A 17,359-nucleotide genomic window follows, 5' to 3' on the forward strand; every position below is an offset into this window, starting at 1 on the left:
AACGACGTTGTCTTGATCATCATATTTCTTTTCACAGTCCTTTGCCTAATCAACCACGACACCAAAGCAAACTCTTCCCCTGAACCGCTGAAGTTATACATCCACAAAGAATCCACGCGAAATTTAGCATTTGGGAACGGCTCTTTGATATTCTCACTCCACAACTTGTCCCTACCAACTTCTTCCCTGGGAGCATTAATTGTTATTCTCCACATATACCAACTCAACTTATATTAATTATACTATATCTTTAATTATAAAAAAAAAAAAAAAAAAAAAGATTAAGACTTGCTAGTCATGACTCAGAAGAATGAATGTAAGTAACATACCTTAAATATTAGCTCAAGCTCAATCACTGTAACAGTGCATACAAGTAAGACTTGTCATAACCTCGCAACTTCTCTTGGATTCATTAAATCTACACTCACTGACATGAATGCAAGCCATCCCTCAACAACGCACCACATGAATTTACCACATATTCTTCATGCCCTTTGCAATTTTCCTCCTTGATCATGTACGTCACACACCATTAGTTCCTTCTGTACGTATATTTATACAATACATTATTGACTACGTACACATAGGGATGCATGTAACAATATAATATATATATATGTACCTGTGATATGTTGTAGCTGACGTGAGGCAAGCTTAACCTTGCCAAGTTTCTATTAAACTGGAGTAGAGGAGACTTGAGGTCAAAGTTATATCTCCCACATGAGAGACTTTCAACGATAACGAGGATATGCAAACTAGGTGATGACACTTTAATGCCATCAATCTTACTGCAACGTGATGACACTTTCAAGAGCTTTAATCTTTTGTTGTCAATCTTCAAAGTACCACTCTTTTTGGTGCAACCGATGCCTAGTACAAGCACCTCCAGGTAAGGGCAAGATGCGAGGATTCTGTTAAAGACTCCAACATCAGGGGCGTACCGCGTACGTACATGAGAGTTTGAGGGTCATGAGATTTTGGCAGTTGTTGAAGGAATGCGAGGTTCTGAATATGTATGACGATAGCGAGAGTGATATGAGGCTTGAAAATGAGAATGAGTCTTGTGGGAAGTCGGGACTTATTGGCCACTTCTCTAGTCCAAAACGGTGTCCAAGTGTGAGATGCTTGGTCTGCCTCACACCGGTGAGCGATTGAATCCAAGTATTAAGCATCTCGCTTGTGTAATTGTCGATTACACAACTCCCTAGATGTCCACGGTGATTGTTAATAATCTTGAGAAACAAAAAGAAAAATTAACACATGGATAAGAAGATTAACAAGAAGAAGAAGAAGAAGAGAATTTGAGAGAAGGGAACCTTGGTCATCAGTGTCGCAACACGATTCGAAACATCGAGGGTAATGTTAGAATCGGTAAATTTCTTTTGCATGTCAAAAACTAGATGAGACATGTGCTTCCACACATGCTCCCATCGTTTGGACACAACGCTCTTCCTTACCGCTTCTTCTGTGGACAGTCTTGATAAGATCATGAGCAATAAATCATCGGGGAGTATACTGATCCAATCAACATTTTCGACTGGAACAGATGATGATGATGATGATCTATCCATATTTTATGGGTATCCGTCTTAGTAAGTGGGCAGCCTGTAACACAGAGCTTTTACATCATATTCATTTACAAAAGAAGCAAACAACACATGAGTGAGCTATCAAAATCCAAGTTCTAACTTAAGGGCAGGAAACAAAGAATCGACGAGACCTTAGAACTTACGTGAGGGAATCGAGAGGCTACTTTTGAGGCTGATAAGGAGACAGAGTCGGACTAGATATAAAAACTTCAGAGTTTAGAAGCATCCGAAGATGGAGCAGAAACACTTGTCGTTAATACATATACACATAGATACGTTATTTAAAATTTTATTTTATTTCTCAATTTCTTTTAGTAGCTATTATTATTTTATTTTCTAAAGTTCAGAAATGATTGTGTATATATACACAATCATCAATGATTCATGATTTGATATTTAATGTATTTAAGTTTGTTTTAATCCTATTTAAGTATATCAAAAACAAATTAGACATCAATATGAAAAAGCTAAAAATGGGCAAAATCTCTATCTATCAACTACCAACACTTTGATCAACTTCTTCTCCACTTTGATCAACCTTGTCTCCACTTTTGATCTTTTCCATCTCATTACTCAGTACTTCCTTCACTTTGCTCTTTAGCTGCAAGCCATGTAGTAGAGAAACAGACCACTTAAAACATACTCTTGCTTTCTTTCGACATCAATATTTCTGGTAAGTTTCATACCTCACTGAGACCTTGTTCTGTTTTCACCGAGACATGAATTGATTCATCAGGTCCTGTTTCCCGGTACTTAATGATTTCCGCGTCATCGCTGCTTCTATCTTCTTTGGCATAGATCACCGGCGAGCCTCCCAGCAGATCGCATTTGGACACAGCATCAATCCACAGGTAATCCTTAAACCTCTCTTTCATCTCTTTATAAATTCGAAACTGCAATGCCCTCCAAACAAATACACAACTGAATCAGAAAATATCAAACCCGTTTATTTGACATACACACATGTTCTGTCTTCTTCAGATATGCAATTTATGCACATATGATGCAATGACCATAAGAATTTGTGTTTTTACTAAATACCTGATCGGAAGGAGAAGTCCCACATTCTCCAGTTAGATCATGAACATATAGGACCGCAGTTGGAAGATGAGTGAGTACAGCAAGAGTTAACTTCTCTAGATTATTCCTATCCTCTGTAATGACCAAAAAAAAACTAACAATCAAGACTTAATCAAATATCACGATATCATATGCATCTATGAGAGAGTTTGTAGCAACTAGACTTTACCATCACATCTCCTAAGAAGCCCAGGGGTGTCTGTCACCTGTAAGGCGTTTCTGGATGATTAGTAATTTAAACCATGAGGCATTAATGTAAGTAGAAAAAAAGTCACAAAACAAAGGAAGTAGCCTAACCTGAAATCGTTGGTAGTTCAAAACGATGTGACCCATCAGAATTCCTCTGGTAGTAAAAGGATAATTGCATATCTGACAACACAACCACATCATAAGTATACACGATGCAAGTTTTATCACATAATATATAAAGAGTGGCACATAATGCAAACCTCAGGCTTCCCTGTTGAAAGAATGCGGACCAACGATGATTTCCCAACGTTTGGTGCTCCGACAAGGCAAAGAGTTGGCATTTCCAAGTCAACAACTGGCATAGCCCTCAAAACCTGCGAAACGCGTAACTCTCTTTTCATACATAAAGTTCTGATAACTAAGTCAAATCGGTCAAACCACTGGAAGAGACAGACAAAAGATTATAGAAAGTAACCTTCGCTATACTTAGCAAATCATCAACAGCTCTCCCTTGTTGTTGGAAAACCAATTCAAGCTTCTCCACACCTTCGCTCAAGCGTTCCTCTGCTTCTTTCTTTGACAAAGCCTGCAAAAGACAATGAAAGATGTTTAATTTTTTCTACACTGATATATGATAGAATAAGATGGAACAATGGATAGTTGTGAAGCTTATAAGGCCTATACTGATGCAGTACCAGTCAGTATCTACAGTATATGAGATATACAACATATTTTGAAAGAAGTGAAGAGTCTGACCTTAGCACAGAGAGAAGCATGTTCTTTCCCAACAGATAGAACCTTCTTCCTCAGAAAATCAACTTTTCCTAACACCTAAAAATTTAATATATAAGCGTATGCTAAAATCAGTTCCAAGGGCGCTGAATGACAGACTTAGAGGGCGTGCATAATAGATACCTCCTCATACTTTCCTTCACCAAGTGTCAACTCAATAAGAGACCTTTCATATGGATGTAACAGTCTCTTCCTCGGAAAATTTTCCATGTATCCTTTTAAAGGTAGAGCCAATTCCTTAAATAAAAACGGCAGTTTCTGATTTGGTAAGACAACTAACATATCAAAATTTCAACCGGGGAAACACAGCGAAGGATGCAACGAACTTACCTTCATGAATGCATCAAGCTGCTTAGCACCTCTATTTCTTTCTCGCTTTGCAATATTAGCAATGCCTGAGAACAAAAAGTGGATGAATACTCCGTTAAATAGTTTGAAAGAGTGAATGTGAGAACAAGAACATTAAGATAAAAGAATCAAATTTACCTTTGGTTGGTTGAACTCTTTTGGACTTTCTGAGTGCAGAACAATATAAATCAATAGATGGCATCACCATGGGGAGCTTTTGAAAAGCACCCAAACCTTCCTGCACTGGTGGCGCTTGTTTTTCCTGCAAAACCAAATCCGAATTCGTTTTTGGGTTTAATCAAATTGGAAACACAAAGCTCGAAACTTGTGAGAGTAAAACAAGGGTTGTAAAGGGGGAATATATGAATATATATACAGGGGAGGTAGGGATTTCAATCTGCTTCTGAGTAATGTAGGAAGTGGGCAAGTAGCTTGAACTGACGATTGGAGAAACAGCCGTCTGAAGATTCCGACATTGACGCAAGGTTGGAGACCAGAAAGTGCGAGACTTTGTGGTGTTAGCTGAAGAAGAGTGAAAGAGAGAGAGGTAAGAAAAAAGAGAAAAACGAAAACCATGGATGACAAGATCAAGGATTGGAGGAAGAGATTAAAAAAAGAAGGTACCTGTGGAGAAAATGAAAGCTTGTAGACAATCCTGTGGTGATGTTAAGAGACGCCATTGATGAGGAACCAAGCTCGACGCCAATTTCATCGTGTTTAAGGAGTCGCAAGAAACTGAACCAACAAAAAAAAGAAGAAGCTTTTTTGAGTTAACAAAAGCGATCTAATCCAAAACCCCTGGCTTGAGTTTTATAATGGGCTTTGACGACATCGTTATCATTTGCGATTGAATGAATAGGTTGGTAAAATAAGAAAAGCCCCTAACTTTAAAACTTAGGTCAAGCTATCTGTTAAAAACCTGAATCTTCCGGCGTAAATCTATTCTTCTCTGATGCTTCAGTGAACAATCATCATTGTAGTGACTAGTGAGTAAGACGAGATTTCTTCTCGAGTTGTGTTTTACCACCGCTCTCTCCTTTTAAGTGGAAAAGCTTTAATTGGGTCGAGAGGATCCGACCCGGCGGCGAAGCTTCCGGCGGTAATTCGACCGCGTTCCCACAATATCCAAACAAATTAGATTAGTATTTGTTTTACCGGACCGGACCATAATAATTGATTAGGTAATTATGGTTCGATCAGTTCACGTTCAACCAACCGGTCGGAAACAGTAACTGAAAATTAAGCAATATTGGGCCTAAGTAATATGTTAAATTAATGGGCCTTCTAGTTTGAAATTATTGGGCGTATGAAATATGCGAATTGTTGGGCCTTCTATCGGTACACTAGATTACCATCTCTGTGGTCTTAAACAGTTAAACGTTTCCGCTTCTAATTGTTTAAATTCGGTCGTATAGTCTTTAGGGGTAATTAACACACGTCAAATCATAACCGAAGATAAGTTTGAGACGATGCGTTAATTTTTAATTGGAAATCAAAACTAATCATTATTACTCCAAATCTTGAATGCAGAAAACTTATCATTACTACAAATCTTACATGCAGAACGATACGACTTCCTATCACTCTCGCATTTATTTAATTGTGTGGTTCAAGTTCAATTCAATATAAAGCTGAAGAAGAAGATCTCAAAGCAACCCAACAACAATCTTCAATAAAAAAAGAAAGAAAGAGAGAGAGAGAGAGAGAGAGAGAGAGAGATATGAAGGAGTCGGATTGAAGAAGAGCAAAAGATAACATGGAAGGAAATGTGCGAAGAGCTTAAGGAGAAAAACGAAGAGCTGAAGAAAGTAATAGCAGAGAAGAATAAAGAGCTGGAGAAGGTAAAGAAGGAGATGAACAAAAAGCTGGAAGAGGAACGTTATGAGGTAGAAGGGTTAAATGATACGATCTGGACCCTCTTCTTAAAAGAGCGTCAAAGCAATCATGAGATACACGAAGCACGCCGTGAATTGATCAGTGTATATATATTTATTTTTAATATTTTTTGTTTCGTGTTTTGGTGGGTTTCACATGATGTATGTATTTGTATTTAGCTATCATCTTTTTTATTTTTTATTTTGCTTATGTAGGGATTGAGAGATTTATCTGACAAGAGATCCACGATCAGAGTCAAGCGCATGGGAGAATTAGACGAAAAGGCGTTTGTGAAAGCTTGTAGGGGGAGATTCACCGACGAAAAAGCTGAGGTGAAGCAGTACTGCCTTTGCTCGACATGGCAGGAGTACATCAACGATCCAGCGTGGCACCCATTCAAACGGAGAAAAGATCATTGTCCATTTTGTTCTGTCGATCGCATGTTCCATTTTGTTCAATTTCTTTCCCACTGTAGTAGCTACTACTAACTTTCTCTCTCTCTCTCACACTGGTGAATGTTAAATTGTTATGGTTTGCAGGAAGTGGTGGATGAAGACGATGCGGAATTTAAGAATCTGAAAGAAGAGTGGGGTGAAGAGGTGAAGAACGCAGTCAAGAAAGCAGTCGAGGAAATCAATGAGTTTAACCCAAGTGGCCGGTACTTAGTTCTGGAACTCTGGAACTTTAACCAAGAGAGAAAAGCCACACTCAAAGAAGGGATTGCTCAACTGACGACACTGATCAAAACTCACAAACGCAAGTACCCATACCCATACCCATACCCATACCCATGATGAGTGTTCGGTTCTTTTGGAATCTCTAATTTATTAAACTCTCCACCTGTTTTGTTAGTCCATTGCTTCTCGTTTTATTTGCATCTTGAAACTATACCTATCCAAACCCCGTGGAGGGTTCTTTTTTTAATTCTGGTTTATTTCTATCTAAAAAAGCAATGCGATTTATCTCTTTTCATCTCATGGGTTATTGGGTTTGGTAAATCTTTATGCATGTTACTACTTTTTAGAAGCAATATCGATGTGAAAGATTGATGAAAAAAGATGCCCCAACCTTGTCTTAAACGTTGCCTGACAAGAGGTGAATGAATGATTTAGTGAGAATATCAGCAAGTTGATCTGTAGTGTCGACATGAGAAGCTTTGACGGTACCATCCACGATATAATCACGAACAACATGACAGTCAATTTCAATGTGTTTTGTGCGTTTATGAAAAACTGGATTTGAACTGATATGCAATGCTGCCTCACGGTCACAAAATAGAGAGATGGGTTCCTTATGATCGATACCAAGCTCGAAGAGGAGGGATTTCAGCCAACGCAATTCGCGACAAACGGTAGCCATAGCGCGATACTTGGCTTCAGCGGAAGAACTTGAGGTAGTCTTTTGTTTCTTTGTTTTCCAAGAAATAAGAGAGTCTCCAAATTGAACAAACCAGCCAGTGAGTGACTTTCGAGTTAAGGGACAACCAGCATAATCGGAGTCACACCAACCTTTCAAATGATGAGGAGAGTTAGCACGTAAGAGAATGCCTTGCCCAAGAGTCCCTTTTAAATATCTTACCACTTTCAAAGCAGCTTGCCAGTGTGCTTCTTTCGGTTTCTGCATGAATTGAGACAAAATATGAATAGCATAAGAAAGATCCGGTCCCGTAAATGCGAGATAGACAAGACGTCCTACTAAGCGATGGTAGGCCTCCGGATTAGATAAAAGTGGACCATCAGCAAGAGCTAAACCATGATTTTGATCAATAGGAGAACCAGCAGGTTTGCAACCTAATAACCCAGCTTCCGTCACTATATCAATACCGTATTTGCGTTGACAAAGATAAAATCCCTCTCGACTGCGCGCAATTTCCAACCCCAAAAAATATCTGGCATGTCTGAGATCTTTCATCTTAAAGCAAGTAGAAAGATAAGCTTTAAACTGTTGGATAGCCGATGGAGAATTACCGGATATGATCAAGTCATCCACGTAAACCAAGATTTGCAGCGAGATACCATCCCGACAAAAGACAAATAGGGAATAATCAGAGCGGGTTTGCTTAAAGCCATACTTTTTAAGAGCATCTGCGAGTTTGGCAAACCAACAACAAGGAGACTATTTGAGCCCATAGATTGATTTACGGAGACGACAAACTCTTTTATCGTCGGGTAGTGAAAAACCAGGAGGTGGTTTCATATAAATTTCTTCGTCTAGATCACCGTGAAGGAAGGCATTATGTACATCCATTTGATGAACTTCATAATTTCGTTTAGCTGCAATATCCAAAATCAATCGTACCATAGTCATTTTTGCAACTCGAGCAAAGGTTTCTTTATAATTTAAGCCTTCGACTTGATGATTGCCTAGAGCCACCACACGCGCCTTGTAACATTCAAGAGTTCCATCGGCGCGGAGCTTGATACGATAAACCCATTGACAACCAATAACCGTCTTATTTGGCGGTAAATCCACCAAATCCCAAGTATGATTGTCTTCTAGTGATGTAACCTCAGATAGCATTGCCAATTTCCATTCTTCATAAGTCATTGCTTCTTTGAAGGAACGAGGTTCAACAGCAGTTGACAAGGCAACCAGATAACTGAAATAAGCAGGAGAAAATCGATGTGAAGACAAATAATCTGACAAGAGATGAACCGTACCTGAGGATTGCTGAGGAGGTAGTGTCGTGGGAGAAGGGAGAGGAGAGACGGAGATTGTACCAACAACATAATCAGTGAGATAACCAAGAGGCTTTTTGTGTCGTTTACCAACCCCAAGATCTACAGAAGATGAAGTCGAACTAGAAGTACTTGAGGTTGTAACAGAGGAAGCATGCAGAGGTACAATGGTAGGAATGGTTGATCGGTTTGCGAGACCAGTTGATTGAGTCTCAGGTCCGATTGGTAGTGCACTTTCATCAGCTGGTGTTGTTGGATCAAAAGGAGGAACAATCACTGATTCCGATGGAGGATCAACCGAGCCTTCTTGGTTGATAATGTTAACAGAATGACAGAGTTGTTCCTCCGAAGATGGTGCAGCTAGAACAGGAGTTGGGATAGGTAAAACAATATCACTGCTAGAAGTGTTTGGTGTATCCAAAGAAAGAGGATATTTGCCTTCATTAAAAACAACATCGCGAGAAACAAAGACGACTTTGCGATCAAGATCGTATAACCGCCAACCCTTCTTGTCATATAGATATCCGACAAAGACACAACGTTTGCTGCGAGATGTAAACTTATCACCATTGTGATTCAGGTTATGAGCATATGCGAGACATACAAAAACTCGTAAATGCTTATATGACGGAGGTTGACCATAGAGAATTTCAAATGGAGTTTTACCATGAAGAATCTTTGAAGGTGTACGATTAATCAAATATGCAGCAGTAAGAACGCAATCTCCCCAGAACTCAAGAGGAAAATGACCTTGAAAGCGTAGAGCCCGAGCAACTTCTAGAATATGGCGATGCTTGCGTTCAACACGATCATTCTGTTGCGGTGTATGAACACAAGATGTTTCGTGAAGAATCCCTTGCTCCTTAAAGTAGCATGACATACACATAAATTCTGTCCCATTGGCACTCCGAATACGTTTCACTTCCTTGGTAAACTGTCGTTCAACTAGTTGCAAGAAATTATGTATCGTGTGAGAAACAGTCGATTTATCCGGTAGAAGATACAACCACACTGCTCTAGAACAATCATCAACAATAGTCAAGAAATAGCGAGAGCCACAAAATGCATGAGTGTGATACGGACCCCAAAGATCACAATGGATTAAATCAAAAATCTCTTTTGCATTATTAAAAGAATCTGGAAAACTTTGGTGAGTTTGTTTTGCTCCTAAACAAATATCACAACTCTCTTGTAAAAGCTCACTACTATTTTTAGATAAACTACTAACACCAGGAAGTTGACCGAGAACACGAGAAGAGGCATGCCCTGGACGCATATGCCACAAAGCATAATCCTTGCTAACACATGTTTGATTAGAAGCCACAGTCTCAACAGCAGGAAACCGGTACAATCCCTCTCCCACACGAACACTAACTCCAATCAGCGTCCTCATAATGCGGTCCTATAGAAGCAACAATTTATCAGTTACTTGTCCCACAAGAAAATTATTCGTAACAAATTGTCCAAGCGAAATTAAATTCGTATGAAATCCAGGATCCAAATAAACGTTTTTCAAGCATAGTGTAGGTGTAAGAAAAATTGTGCCCTGTTGAGAAGACAAGACATCCTCTCTAGTTGGTAATTTGACATAGACATGAGTAATAGGCCGGATATCCTGAAGTAATTCAGCCTGTCCGGTCATATGATGTGTTGCCCCGGTGTCCACAACCCATACAATGTCAATAGTCTTACCACTTAGACGATTGGAGGTGTTGTTGTGAGACTCGTACATACGTTGAACGATACGCCATTGTTCGTCAGAGAGACCACTCAAGCCTTGTCGATCAGCATCATTGAGCGGGATAGTAGAGATAGCAACAGCGGAATTGGCGGCAGGAATTTGAGTGATATTTGCCCGGGGAGGAAAGCCACGACCACGTCCCATCGGAGCAGAAACAGGTCCACGAGAAGTGCTTTTGTTGCGTGATCGATCTTCCCACCACTCGGGATATCCAACCACCTTGAAACATGATGAAGCTTCATGACCAGATCGAACACAAGATGTACACATGCGTGAGGGATCACGGTTGATGCGAGGTGCGTCACGAGGTGTTGAACTGTTGCGTGGAGAAAGTGATGTCTGGCGAGAAGCGGATAATTGAGATGCAAAACTCTGTAACTCAGCATCCTTTGTAGCACCAAGACGAATTTTTTCATTCTGAACAACGGGTTGATAGACATTGTCGAGATCAAGGAGAGGAGTAATGGCGCATATTTGCGATCGTATGACACCCTGAACAGAATCGTCAAGACCAGAAAGAAAATCATGAATGTGTAGCACTTTAAGTTCTTTATCACGAGCTGTGTTAAGATCACACTCGCATTTACCGCAGCTACAACGCTTAGAATTTGTGCATTCAGCGATTCCATCCCAAAGCTTTGTTTGTCTTCCAAAGTAATCATCAACAGAGGAGCCGTTCTGTTTGCAGGTGGCTAGGGAGTTGCGCAATTGTTGCCCCACTCTTGAGAGAAAACCTCTTTTTGATGATTTCCCATATATCATGTGCTACTTCGCGTGTGGAGATGGAAGAGAGAAGTTTAGGTTCGATGGTGAGCTTAATCCAGCCCACGATAAGATGATTATTGGCGATCCAGTCTTCAAGTGTTGAAGAGTTGTTAGATGGTTGTGGGATGCTTCCATCAAGGAAGCCAAATTTCTTCCTTGAACTAAGCGTCATCCGAAAGTTGAGAGCCCATTCATCATAATTTTGTCCATTGAGGAGCGGTTGAGAGATGATAGCACCAGGATTATCACCAGATGTGAGATCAAAGGAAGATATGGTTTTGTGTTTGGAATCGGTTGTTGTAATCGACATGGATTTGAAGATTAGTTGATGATTGCTGAGAGGCTAAATAGAAGAGATGTATGCTCTGTTTTTGAGAGGAAAAACAGAGGAAGAAGAGAATAGTGCTCTGTTTTCAATGTGAAAAACAGAGTAAGATCAAAGAGAAAGAGATGTCGAGAGGCGTTAGATAGAAGACTCTAAAAAAATTTGTAGGGTTTTAGTTTTCCTGCTCTAATACCATGACAAGAGGTGAATGAATGATTTGTGTTATTGATTATGTGACCTAAAGGTCTGTATTTATACAAGTTACAAAGCCAAAAGATACGGAAATATCTACGAAAAGGAAATCTAAATATATATGCTAATAATAACTTGTGTATCAAGTTATCCTTAATATTGCCGTTTCTATCTGCTTCGGACTTTTTCGGTCCTGCGGAAGAAAAGAAGTTTGAGATAGTGATAACAGAATCAGACCGGACCGGGTATTAGATTATCAATTGAACCAGCTAGTATGCGTGTATGTGTATGTCCATTAAAAACAAAACTTTATTGATTGGGCCTATACGTTGTCAACTAATGGGCTATTTTTGACAACCGTATGTAGGCTTACTAAAACGTTGTCGTTTTAGTTGTGTCCGTCTTCTTCTAGTCTAAAGTCTAGTCAAGGGTTGATGATGATAGCGTCGTCAAAGACAATGGCAGTAAGAAGTTGAAATGGAAAATAAAATAAAAACCTCGGAGATACGATTTGATTACTTGATCACAATGTCGGACTTGTGTGAAGAAGGTTAAAAGGAGATGAAGGAAGAAGGGCCAAGGATAATAATCTCGGAGGAAGAGATTGAAGAAGGTCAAAGGGTAATCTCGGAGGAGGTGATTGAAGAGCTGCTGAACATTATTACGAATGACATATATGAAGAAGAGCTGAGGAAGAAACTTTTTGAAGAATTGGTGAAAGTCATCAAGGGGATTTTTGAAGTGATGAATGGAATATATGAAAAAGCGATTGATAATGCAATAGCTCAAGAGACTGAGAAGCTACAGAAGAATCGTACGGAAGCGATCGAGGAGAAGAATCAAGAGATTAAGAGATTAAACAAGGAGATGATTAAAAAATTGGAAGAAGAGCATTGTGAGTTAGAAGAAGTCGAGTATACAAACTCTGCCTTGCTCCTCAAGGAACGTCAGAGCAACGATGAGATTCAAGAAGCACGCAAAGAATTGATTAGGGTTTGTTTGCATATTAGTACATTTTGAAAACTTAATTGGTAAACTAATACATTTACTATTCAAAATTAGAAAAATAGGTGTTGTGTAATAGAGAATGTGTGAGATAGGAGAAATTGCGGGATATATGTTTGGACGAGAAGATTACCAAAAGGGTATGTGTCTGGGTGAGAAATAAAGTTTTTTTTTTCTTTCAATCATAATTATTCAAATGTTGTTAATATAATTTTTTTTAGAAAATTTTTTGGATACAAAAAAAAATCTATATTTTTTTCTTTACAATTTGATATTAATTTTATTTGATAATTTTTAAATATATTATATACATCTTTTGTATCCGTACACCTTATTTAGTGTACAGATGTCTATACACTTTATTAAGTGTCCAAACACATAATATTAAGTGTACAAATGTAATTTGAACAAAACCATTGTGATACAAATATTTGAAACCCTAAGAATTAAACAAATTACACAAATTAAATTTGTACACTTAATAATGTGTACAGACATCTGTACACTTAATAATGTGTACGGACATTTGTACACTTAATAATGTGTACGGACATCTGTACACTTAATAATATATACGGACATCTATACACTTAATAATGTGTACGAATACAAAATTTGTAAAAATAAATTAATATTATCAAATAAAATCATCAAACAAAATGCATATCAAAAAAGAAAAAAACTTATATTTTTATACATCTTTAAAATTTTAGAAAACCAATTTTAATTACCTAGCATTTTTGTTTTTAAGATTGTTGGGAGCATATTAAAAAAAAAAAAAATTAGAGTGTAAATGGTATGTGTTATAAATATGAAATGTTGATGAGGGTTGAAAGGTCTCGTGAATAGTAGAAAACAGTAAAAAATATGAAATTTGTTAATTGTAAATAGTGATTGTACTACTTCTACAATTTTGTTTTGAAAACTGTCTATTTTACCAAATAAATCTATTTTTTATTTCATTCTTCTTCTGGAAGAATTGATTAGGGTATTGATTATATAATGTAAAAGTCTTGTTTCTGCAGGGTTTTAGGGATTTATGTTGTGATGATAGATCCACGATTGGAGACAAGTGGATGGGAAAACTTGATAAGAAGCCTTTCATTCAAGTATGTAAGCAGAGATTCATTGGTGAAGAAAACATTGGGTTGGAACACGACATGCTTTGCTGGAAATGGCAGACTACCCTCACCGATCCATCATGGTACCCTTTCAAACGAGTTGGCAGTGGAGAGAAAATGAAGGTTTGTTTGTTTGTTGTTTCTGTCTCATTATCATGTTCCGTTTTGTTCTTCTCTCACACTGTCCTGTTTCAAAATGTCTTGTAAATCAGTGAATGTTATGTTATATATATATATGGTTATGGTTTGCAGGAAGTGGTGGATGAAGAAGATGATAAACTTAAGACTCTGAGAGAAGAGTGGGGAGAAGATGTGAAGAACGCGGTTAAGACAGCACTCGAGGAGCTCAATGAGTTCAATCCAAGTGGCCGTTACACAGTTCCGGTACTTTGGAATTTTGAACAAGGGAGGAAAGCAACACTCAAAGAAGGTATTGCTCAGATGACTAAGGAGGTCAAGACTCTCAAACGCCAACTAACCTGAACTGAAGCATCCTTTGCATGAGTGTGTTTCTTTTCTTTTCTTTTCTTTTTTTTGTAAAGAGCTCGTGTTTATGGAATCTTTTATTAAACTCTCGACCTCTCTCTTGTTAGTCAGTGCTTCTCATTTCATTAAGATATAAGAGAAGAGCCTGATAGATACCATTAGAAAACCCCCTTGGAGTGCCGCTGATCTAACTAAGAGAGTAAACAAATAAACATGTTATGGACTTTAGTTGAAACAGTTGGGCCTTGTTTGTAGTAAAATTACAAACAACCAGCCCAAGATCTAGGAGAGAGATGAACGCTGCTTCCAAGCGTGAGGAGGACGTTTTGTTGATCACAACGTGTCGGTTTCTCGTCATTCTCAAGAAAAGTATGTATGTCAGTGGAATTGTGTAGCAGTAGGATAAATCTTATTGATTGGTTGTGCGGCTCAGTAAAGGTTTCTTTCTACATGCAAAATTGCAGTTTACTAAAAAAAAGTTTCCTAGTAACCGATGATGAAAGAAACCACTACCACCCAACAGAAAAGAAAAATGAAAGAGAGGAACGATCTGAACGAAGAGCAGAAAAGGGTACTACAAGAAATGAATGTAAAGATTGAGAAGGTTGTTTCTCAAGGGATTCACAAACTAATCAAGGGCATCAAAGAAGAAGAAATAAATAAAGTCAAAGAGGAGATGGATAGAAAGATGGACGAGATGAGAAAGAAGTTGGAGGATTACCGTTTGGAGATTGAAGATTTAGAGAACGTCAACAAAGCCCTTGTTCTTAAAGAACGTCAATCCAATGATGAGCTACAGGAAGCTCGGAAAGAACTGAAAAGAGTATGTTTTACATCTATCTATCTATATTTTGTTTTATTTCTTTAGTTTGTTGATATGCTTTGTCTAGGTTTACATGGAAAGTCTCTTTTAATTTGTTACTGCAGGGTTTTAGTGATTTATCGGATGGTGTTGAATCTACAACATCCACTATTGGAATTAAGAGAATGGGAGAAATTGATATGAAGCCATTCCTTGATTTATCATGCAAGCGGAGATTGAGGAGTGGAAAAGTTGAAGACCAAGTGACGCTCTGCTCTGAATGGCAGAGACTTGTAAAAGATCCAGAGTGGAACCCATTCAAACGAGTGGGTAGTGGAGAGAACATGAAGGTTTGTTTTTGTTCTCTGTCTCTCACTGTCCTGTTTTGCATGTCTTGATTATGGTGAGTCATTCTCATTCATGGTTATGGTTTTGCAGGAAGTGGTCGACGAAGACGATGACAGACTTAAAAAACTGGGAGAAGAGTGGGGAGAAGAGGTGAAGAAAGCGGTTAAGACAGCACTTGAGGAGTTGAACGAGTATAACGCAACTGGCCGGTACCCAGTTCCAATACTGTGGAATTTTGAACAAGACAGGCAAGCAAAACTGAAAGAGGGGATTGCTCACATGACTGATGAGATCAAAACACTCAAAAAAAAGCTTGCATGAGTGTTTGAGTTTGTGCTTTTGGAATCTTAGTTAATTAAACTCTCCACCTCTTTTGTCTAGTCTCGGTGCTTCTCGTTTTGTGTCTAGAAACTTGGCTATCTAAACCCACGGAGGGTTGTTTTCTAACTCTGGTACGTATTCTTATTAAGAAGTTATGTCTAAAAAACTATGTGATCTAAACCCCCATTCAGGTGGGTTCTTTTAAAATTATGGTGTATTCATATCAATATCCTTTTTATTTATCGCTTTTTAGTTTTTGGGTTCTGGAATCTAAACTTGTTAATGTTAATCATCTTTATATCTCAAAGCTATATGAACCTATGGAACGTTCTCCTTTGAAATTCTGCTAATAGTGAATTCCACTATGGTCAAATAATTTGACATGAAATGTTCTAATATTATTCCAAAAAATACTCAAAAACTTACTACTTGGACCTTTTGGGATACTACTAGTTTGTGTTACCAAAATGAGTTCGCTTGATATATCTGCCTGCTATTTTTTCAGTTAACACTTCACCCATATGCTTTTATAAATTATTTAGCACCATATACCACCAATTTTGGGTTATGCATAATAAATAGCACAATCTTCGAATTTTTCCAAGTGTCAATAAGAAGGTTCCGAATAAATAAGGTTTCCCCAAATTAAGTAATGAAGGAACAAGCTTAATTGGAAACAGTAATGAATTTTTGAATCCACCAGTTGAAACAATAATGGCATTACACACAATATTTTCCTTTTTTTTTGTTTGGCACCGCTATTATCACGCTTGCGGCTTGCTTTAACTGTGTGGTTCAATAGCAATCTTGGGACGAGTATCAAACTCCTGATGAGTTGTATTAATAGTAGCTTTTTCTTTCGTTTTGTTCTATTTAAGATACTTCGTAAATAGTAATATCTGTTTTCCTTTTCTACACGATAACCCATTTTCAAATAATTTGGACCGGCCACGTTATGATTGTATACAGCACTAATTAGTATAGAGAATACTGTACAATATTAAAATATGACTTATAGAAATGAAACTCCGATCCATATAATGATATAAATGAATTGAAACTCTAATTTTGTCCGAACCAGTTATATACACATCTAAATATTTTCATTTTCAACACACAACGTTTGTGCTTGTGGGCATATCATCTAGATTATATTTGATGCACATTAAAAAAAAAATTGTATGAATACCAAATAAATGAGTTATGAGTCCCTTCATAAACGCTGATTTAAAAACATCATGTCAAAATATGGGAAACTCAACAAAAAGAATGTAAACTTTGAAAAACAAAAAGGAAAAGAAGACAAAATAAGACTCAACGAGTACAGTGAAGTGAGCCAGCTATGTTTATTTTTATGATAATGAAAAAACTTATAATAATAATCAAGAAGAAAATGGAATAAAGTTGACCAATTCATGGTAGCCACGATTAGTGAGGGACAAAATAATTTGGACCGGACTTTTGACATATTTTATTCGACCCTACTACATTTCTATTTACACTCCTTCACTTTTACTACTCTTTGATACATCCCCTTCAAAATCATACTATCATTTCTTTTTCTCAACTTTTTTATTTCAACTTTTTTCCAACATTGTAAATCTATTTTTTACTCAAAAACAAAAATCTATACCTAATTTGTTTTTACAAGTGAATGGTTAAGTAAAATCCATCCAAATAGAAGAAATCGCATAGTTCGATT

General features: G+C 37.7%; 4 protein-coding genes and 1 pseudogene across 6 annotated transcripts; 3 read left to right on the top strand and 2 right to left on the bottom strand.

The window, feature by feature from the left end:
• LOC104752437 lies at positions 18–1,571 on the bottom strand (annotated as a pseudogene).
• Positions 1,956–5,119, bottom strand: LOC104752438 (nucleolar GTP-binding protein 1). 3 transcript variants are annotated; one of them, XM_010474573.2, is made up of 14 exons: positions 4,918–5,119; positions 4,623–4,733; positions 4,375–4,520; positions 4,137–4,260; positions 3,981–4,045; positions 3,774–3,887; positions 3,615–3,689; positions 3,334–3,444; positions 3,119–3,232; positions 2,967–3,038; positions 2,839–2,875; positions 2,631–2,743; positions 2,276–2,482; positions 1,956–2,190 (listed from the first exon to the last, which is right to left on the bottom strand). In XM_010474573.2, the coding sequence occupies exons 2-14, from the start codon at positions 4,708–4,710 to the stop codon at positions 2,083–2,085; spliced, it is 1,374 nt and encodes a 457-aa protein (XP_010472875.1). In that variant the 5' UTR covers positions 4,711–4,733; positions 4,918–5,119; the 3' UTR covers positions 1,956–2,082. The 3 variants fall into 3 exon arrangements, with proteins under 3 accessions (XP_010472875.1, XP_010472876.1, XP_019092997.1); XM_010474574.2 differs by having other exon boundaries at positions 4,885–5,118; XM_019237452.1 differs by lacking the exon at positions 4,918–5,119 and having other exon boundaries at positions 4,375–4,483; positions 4,623–4,809.
• On the top strand, positions 5,488–6,824 carry LOC104752439 (factor of DNA methylation 1-like). Its single transcript, XM_010474575.2, has 2 exons — positions 5,488–5,977; positions 6,089–6,824. Exons 1-2 carry the CDS (start codon positions 5,765–5,767, stop codon positions 6,359–6,361), a joined length of 486 nt encoding a protein of 161 aa, XP_010472877.1. The 5' UTR covers positions 5,488–5,764; the 3' UTR covers positions 6,362–6,824.
• LOC104754044 (factor of DNA methylation 5-like) lies at positions 12,136–14,183 on the top strand. Its single transcript, XM_010476205.1, has 4 exons — positions 12,136–12,567; positions 13,605–13,688; positions 13,761–13,823; positions 13,953–14,183. The coding sequence occupies exons 1-4, from the start codon at positions 12,136–12,138 to the stop codon at positions 14,181–14,183; spliced, it is 810 nt and encodes a 269-aa protein (XP_010474507.1).
• Positions 14,593–15,895, top strand: LOC104752440 (factor of DNA methylation 1-like). The gene is made up of 3 exons (XM_010474577.2): positions 14,593–15,009; positions 15,114–15,338; positions 15,427–15,895. Exons 1-3 carry the CDS (start codon positions 14,680–14,682, stop codon positions 15,655–15,657), a joined length of 786 nt encoding a protein of 261 aa, XP_010472879.1. The 5' UTR covers positions 14,593–14,679; the 3' UTR covers positions 15,658–15,895.

Source organism: Camelina sativa, chromosome 16 (genome assembly GCF_000633955.1).
Source record: "Camelina sativa cultivar DH55 chromosome 16, Cs, whole genome shotgun sequence".
NCBI classification, from domain to species: domain Eukaryota; kingdom Viridiplantae; phylum Streptophyta; class Magnoliopsida; order Brassicales; family Brassicaceae; genus Camelina; species Camelina sativa.

Coding starts and splice junctions, on each gene's coding strand:
- LOC104752438 (XM_010474573.2), bottom strand. CDS start 4,710: ATGAAATTGGCGTCGAGCTTGGTTCCTCATCAATGGCGTCTCTTAACA. Junction 3,888..3,980: donor AGCTTGATGCATTCATGAAG/GTAAGTTCGTTG, acceptor TTTTTATTTAAG/GAATTGGCTCTACCTTTAAA. Junction 2,483..2,630: donor GGACTTCTCCTTCCGATCAG/GTATTTAGTAAA, acceptor AGGGCATTGCAG/TTTCGAATTTATAAAGAGAT.
- LOC104752439 (XM_010474575.2), top strand. CDS start 5,765: ATGTGCGAAGAGCTTAAGGAGAAAAACGAAGAGCTGAAGAAAGTAATA. Junction 5,978..6,088: donor CACGCCGTGAATTGATCAGT/GTATATATATTT, acceptor TTGCTTATGTAG/GGATTGAGAGATTTATCTGA.
- LOC104754044 (XM_010476205.1), top strand. CDS start 12,136: ATGAAGGAAGAAGGGCCAAGGATAATAATCTCGGAGGAAGAGATTGAA. Junction 13,689..13,760: donor ATAAGAAGCCTTTCATTCAA/GTATGTAAGCAG, acceptor TGGAAATGGCAG/ACTACCCTCACCGATCCATC. Junction 13,824..13,952: donor GCAGTGGAGAGAAAATGAAG/GTTTGTTTGTTT, acceptor TATGGTTTGCAG/GAAGTGGTGGATGAAGAAGA.
- LOC104752440 (XM_010474577.2), top strand. CDS start 14,680: ATGATGAAAGAAACCACTACCACCCAACAGAAAAGAAAAATGAAAGAG. Junction 15,010..15,113: donor CTCGGAAAGAACTGAAAAGA/GTATGTTTTACA, acceptor TTGTTACTGCAG/GGTTTTAGTGATTTATCGGA. Junction 15,339..15,426: donor GTAGTGGAGAGAACATGAAG/GTTTGTTTTTGT, acceptor ATGGTTTTGCAG/GAAGTGGTCGACGAAGACGA.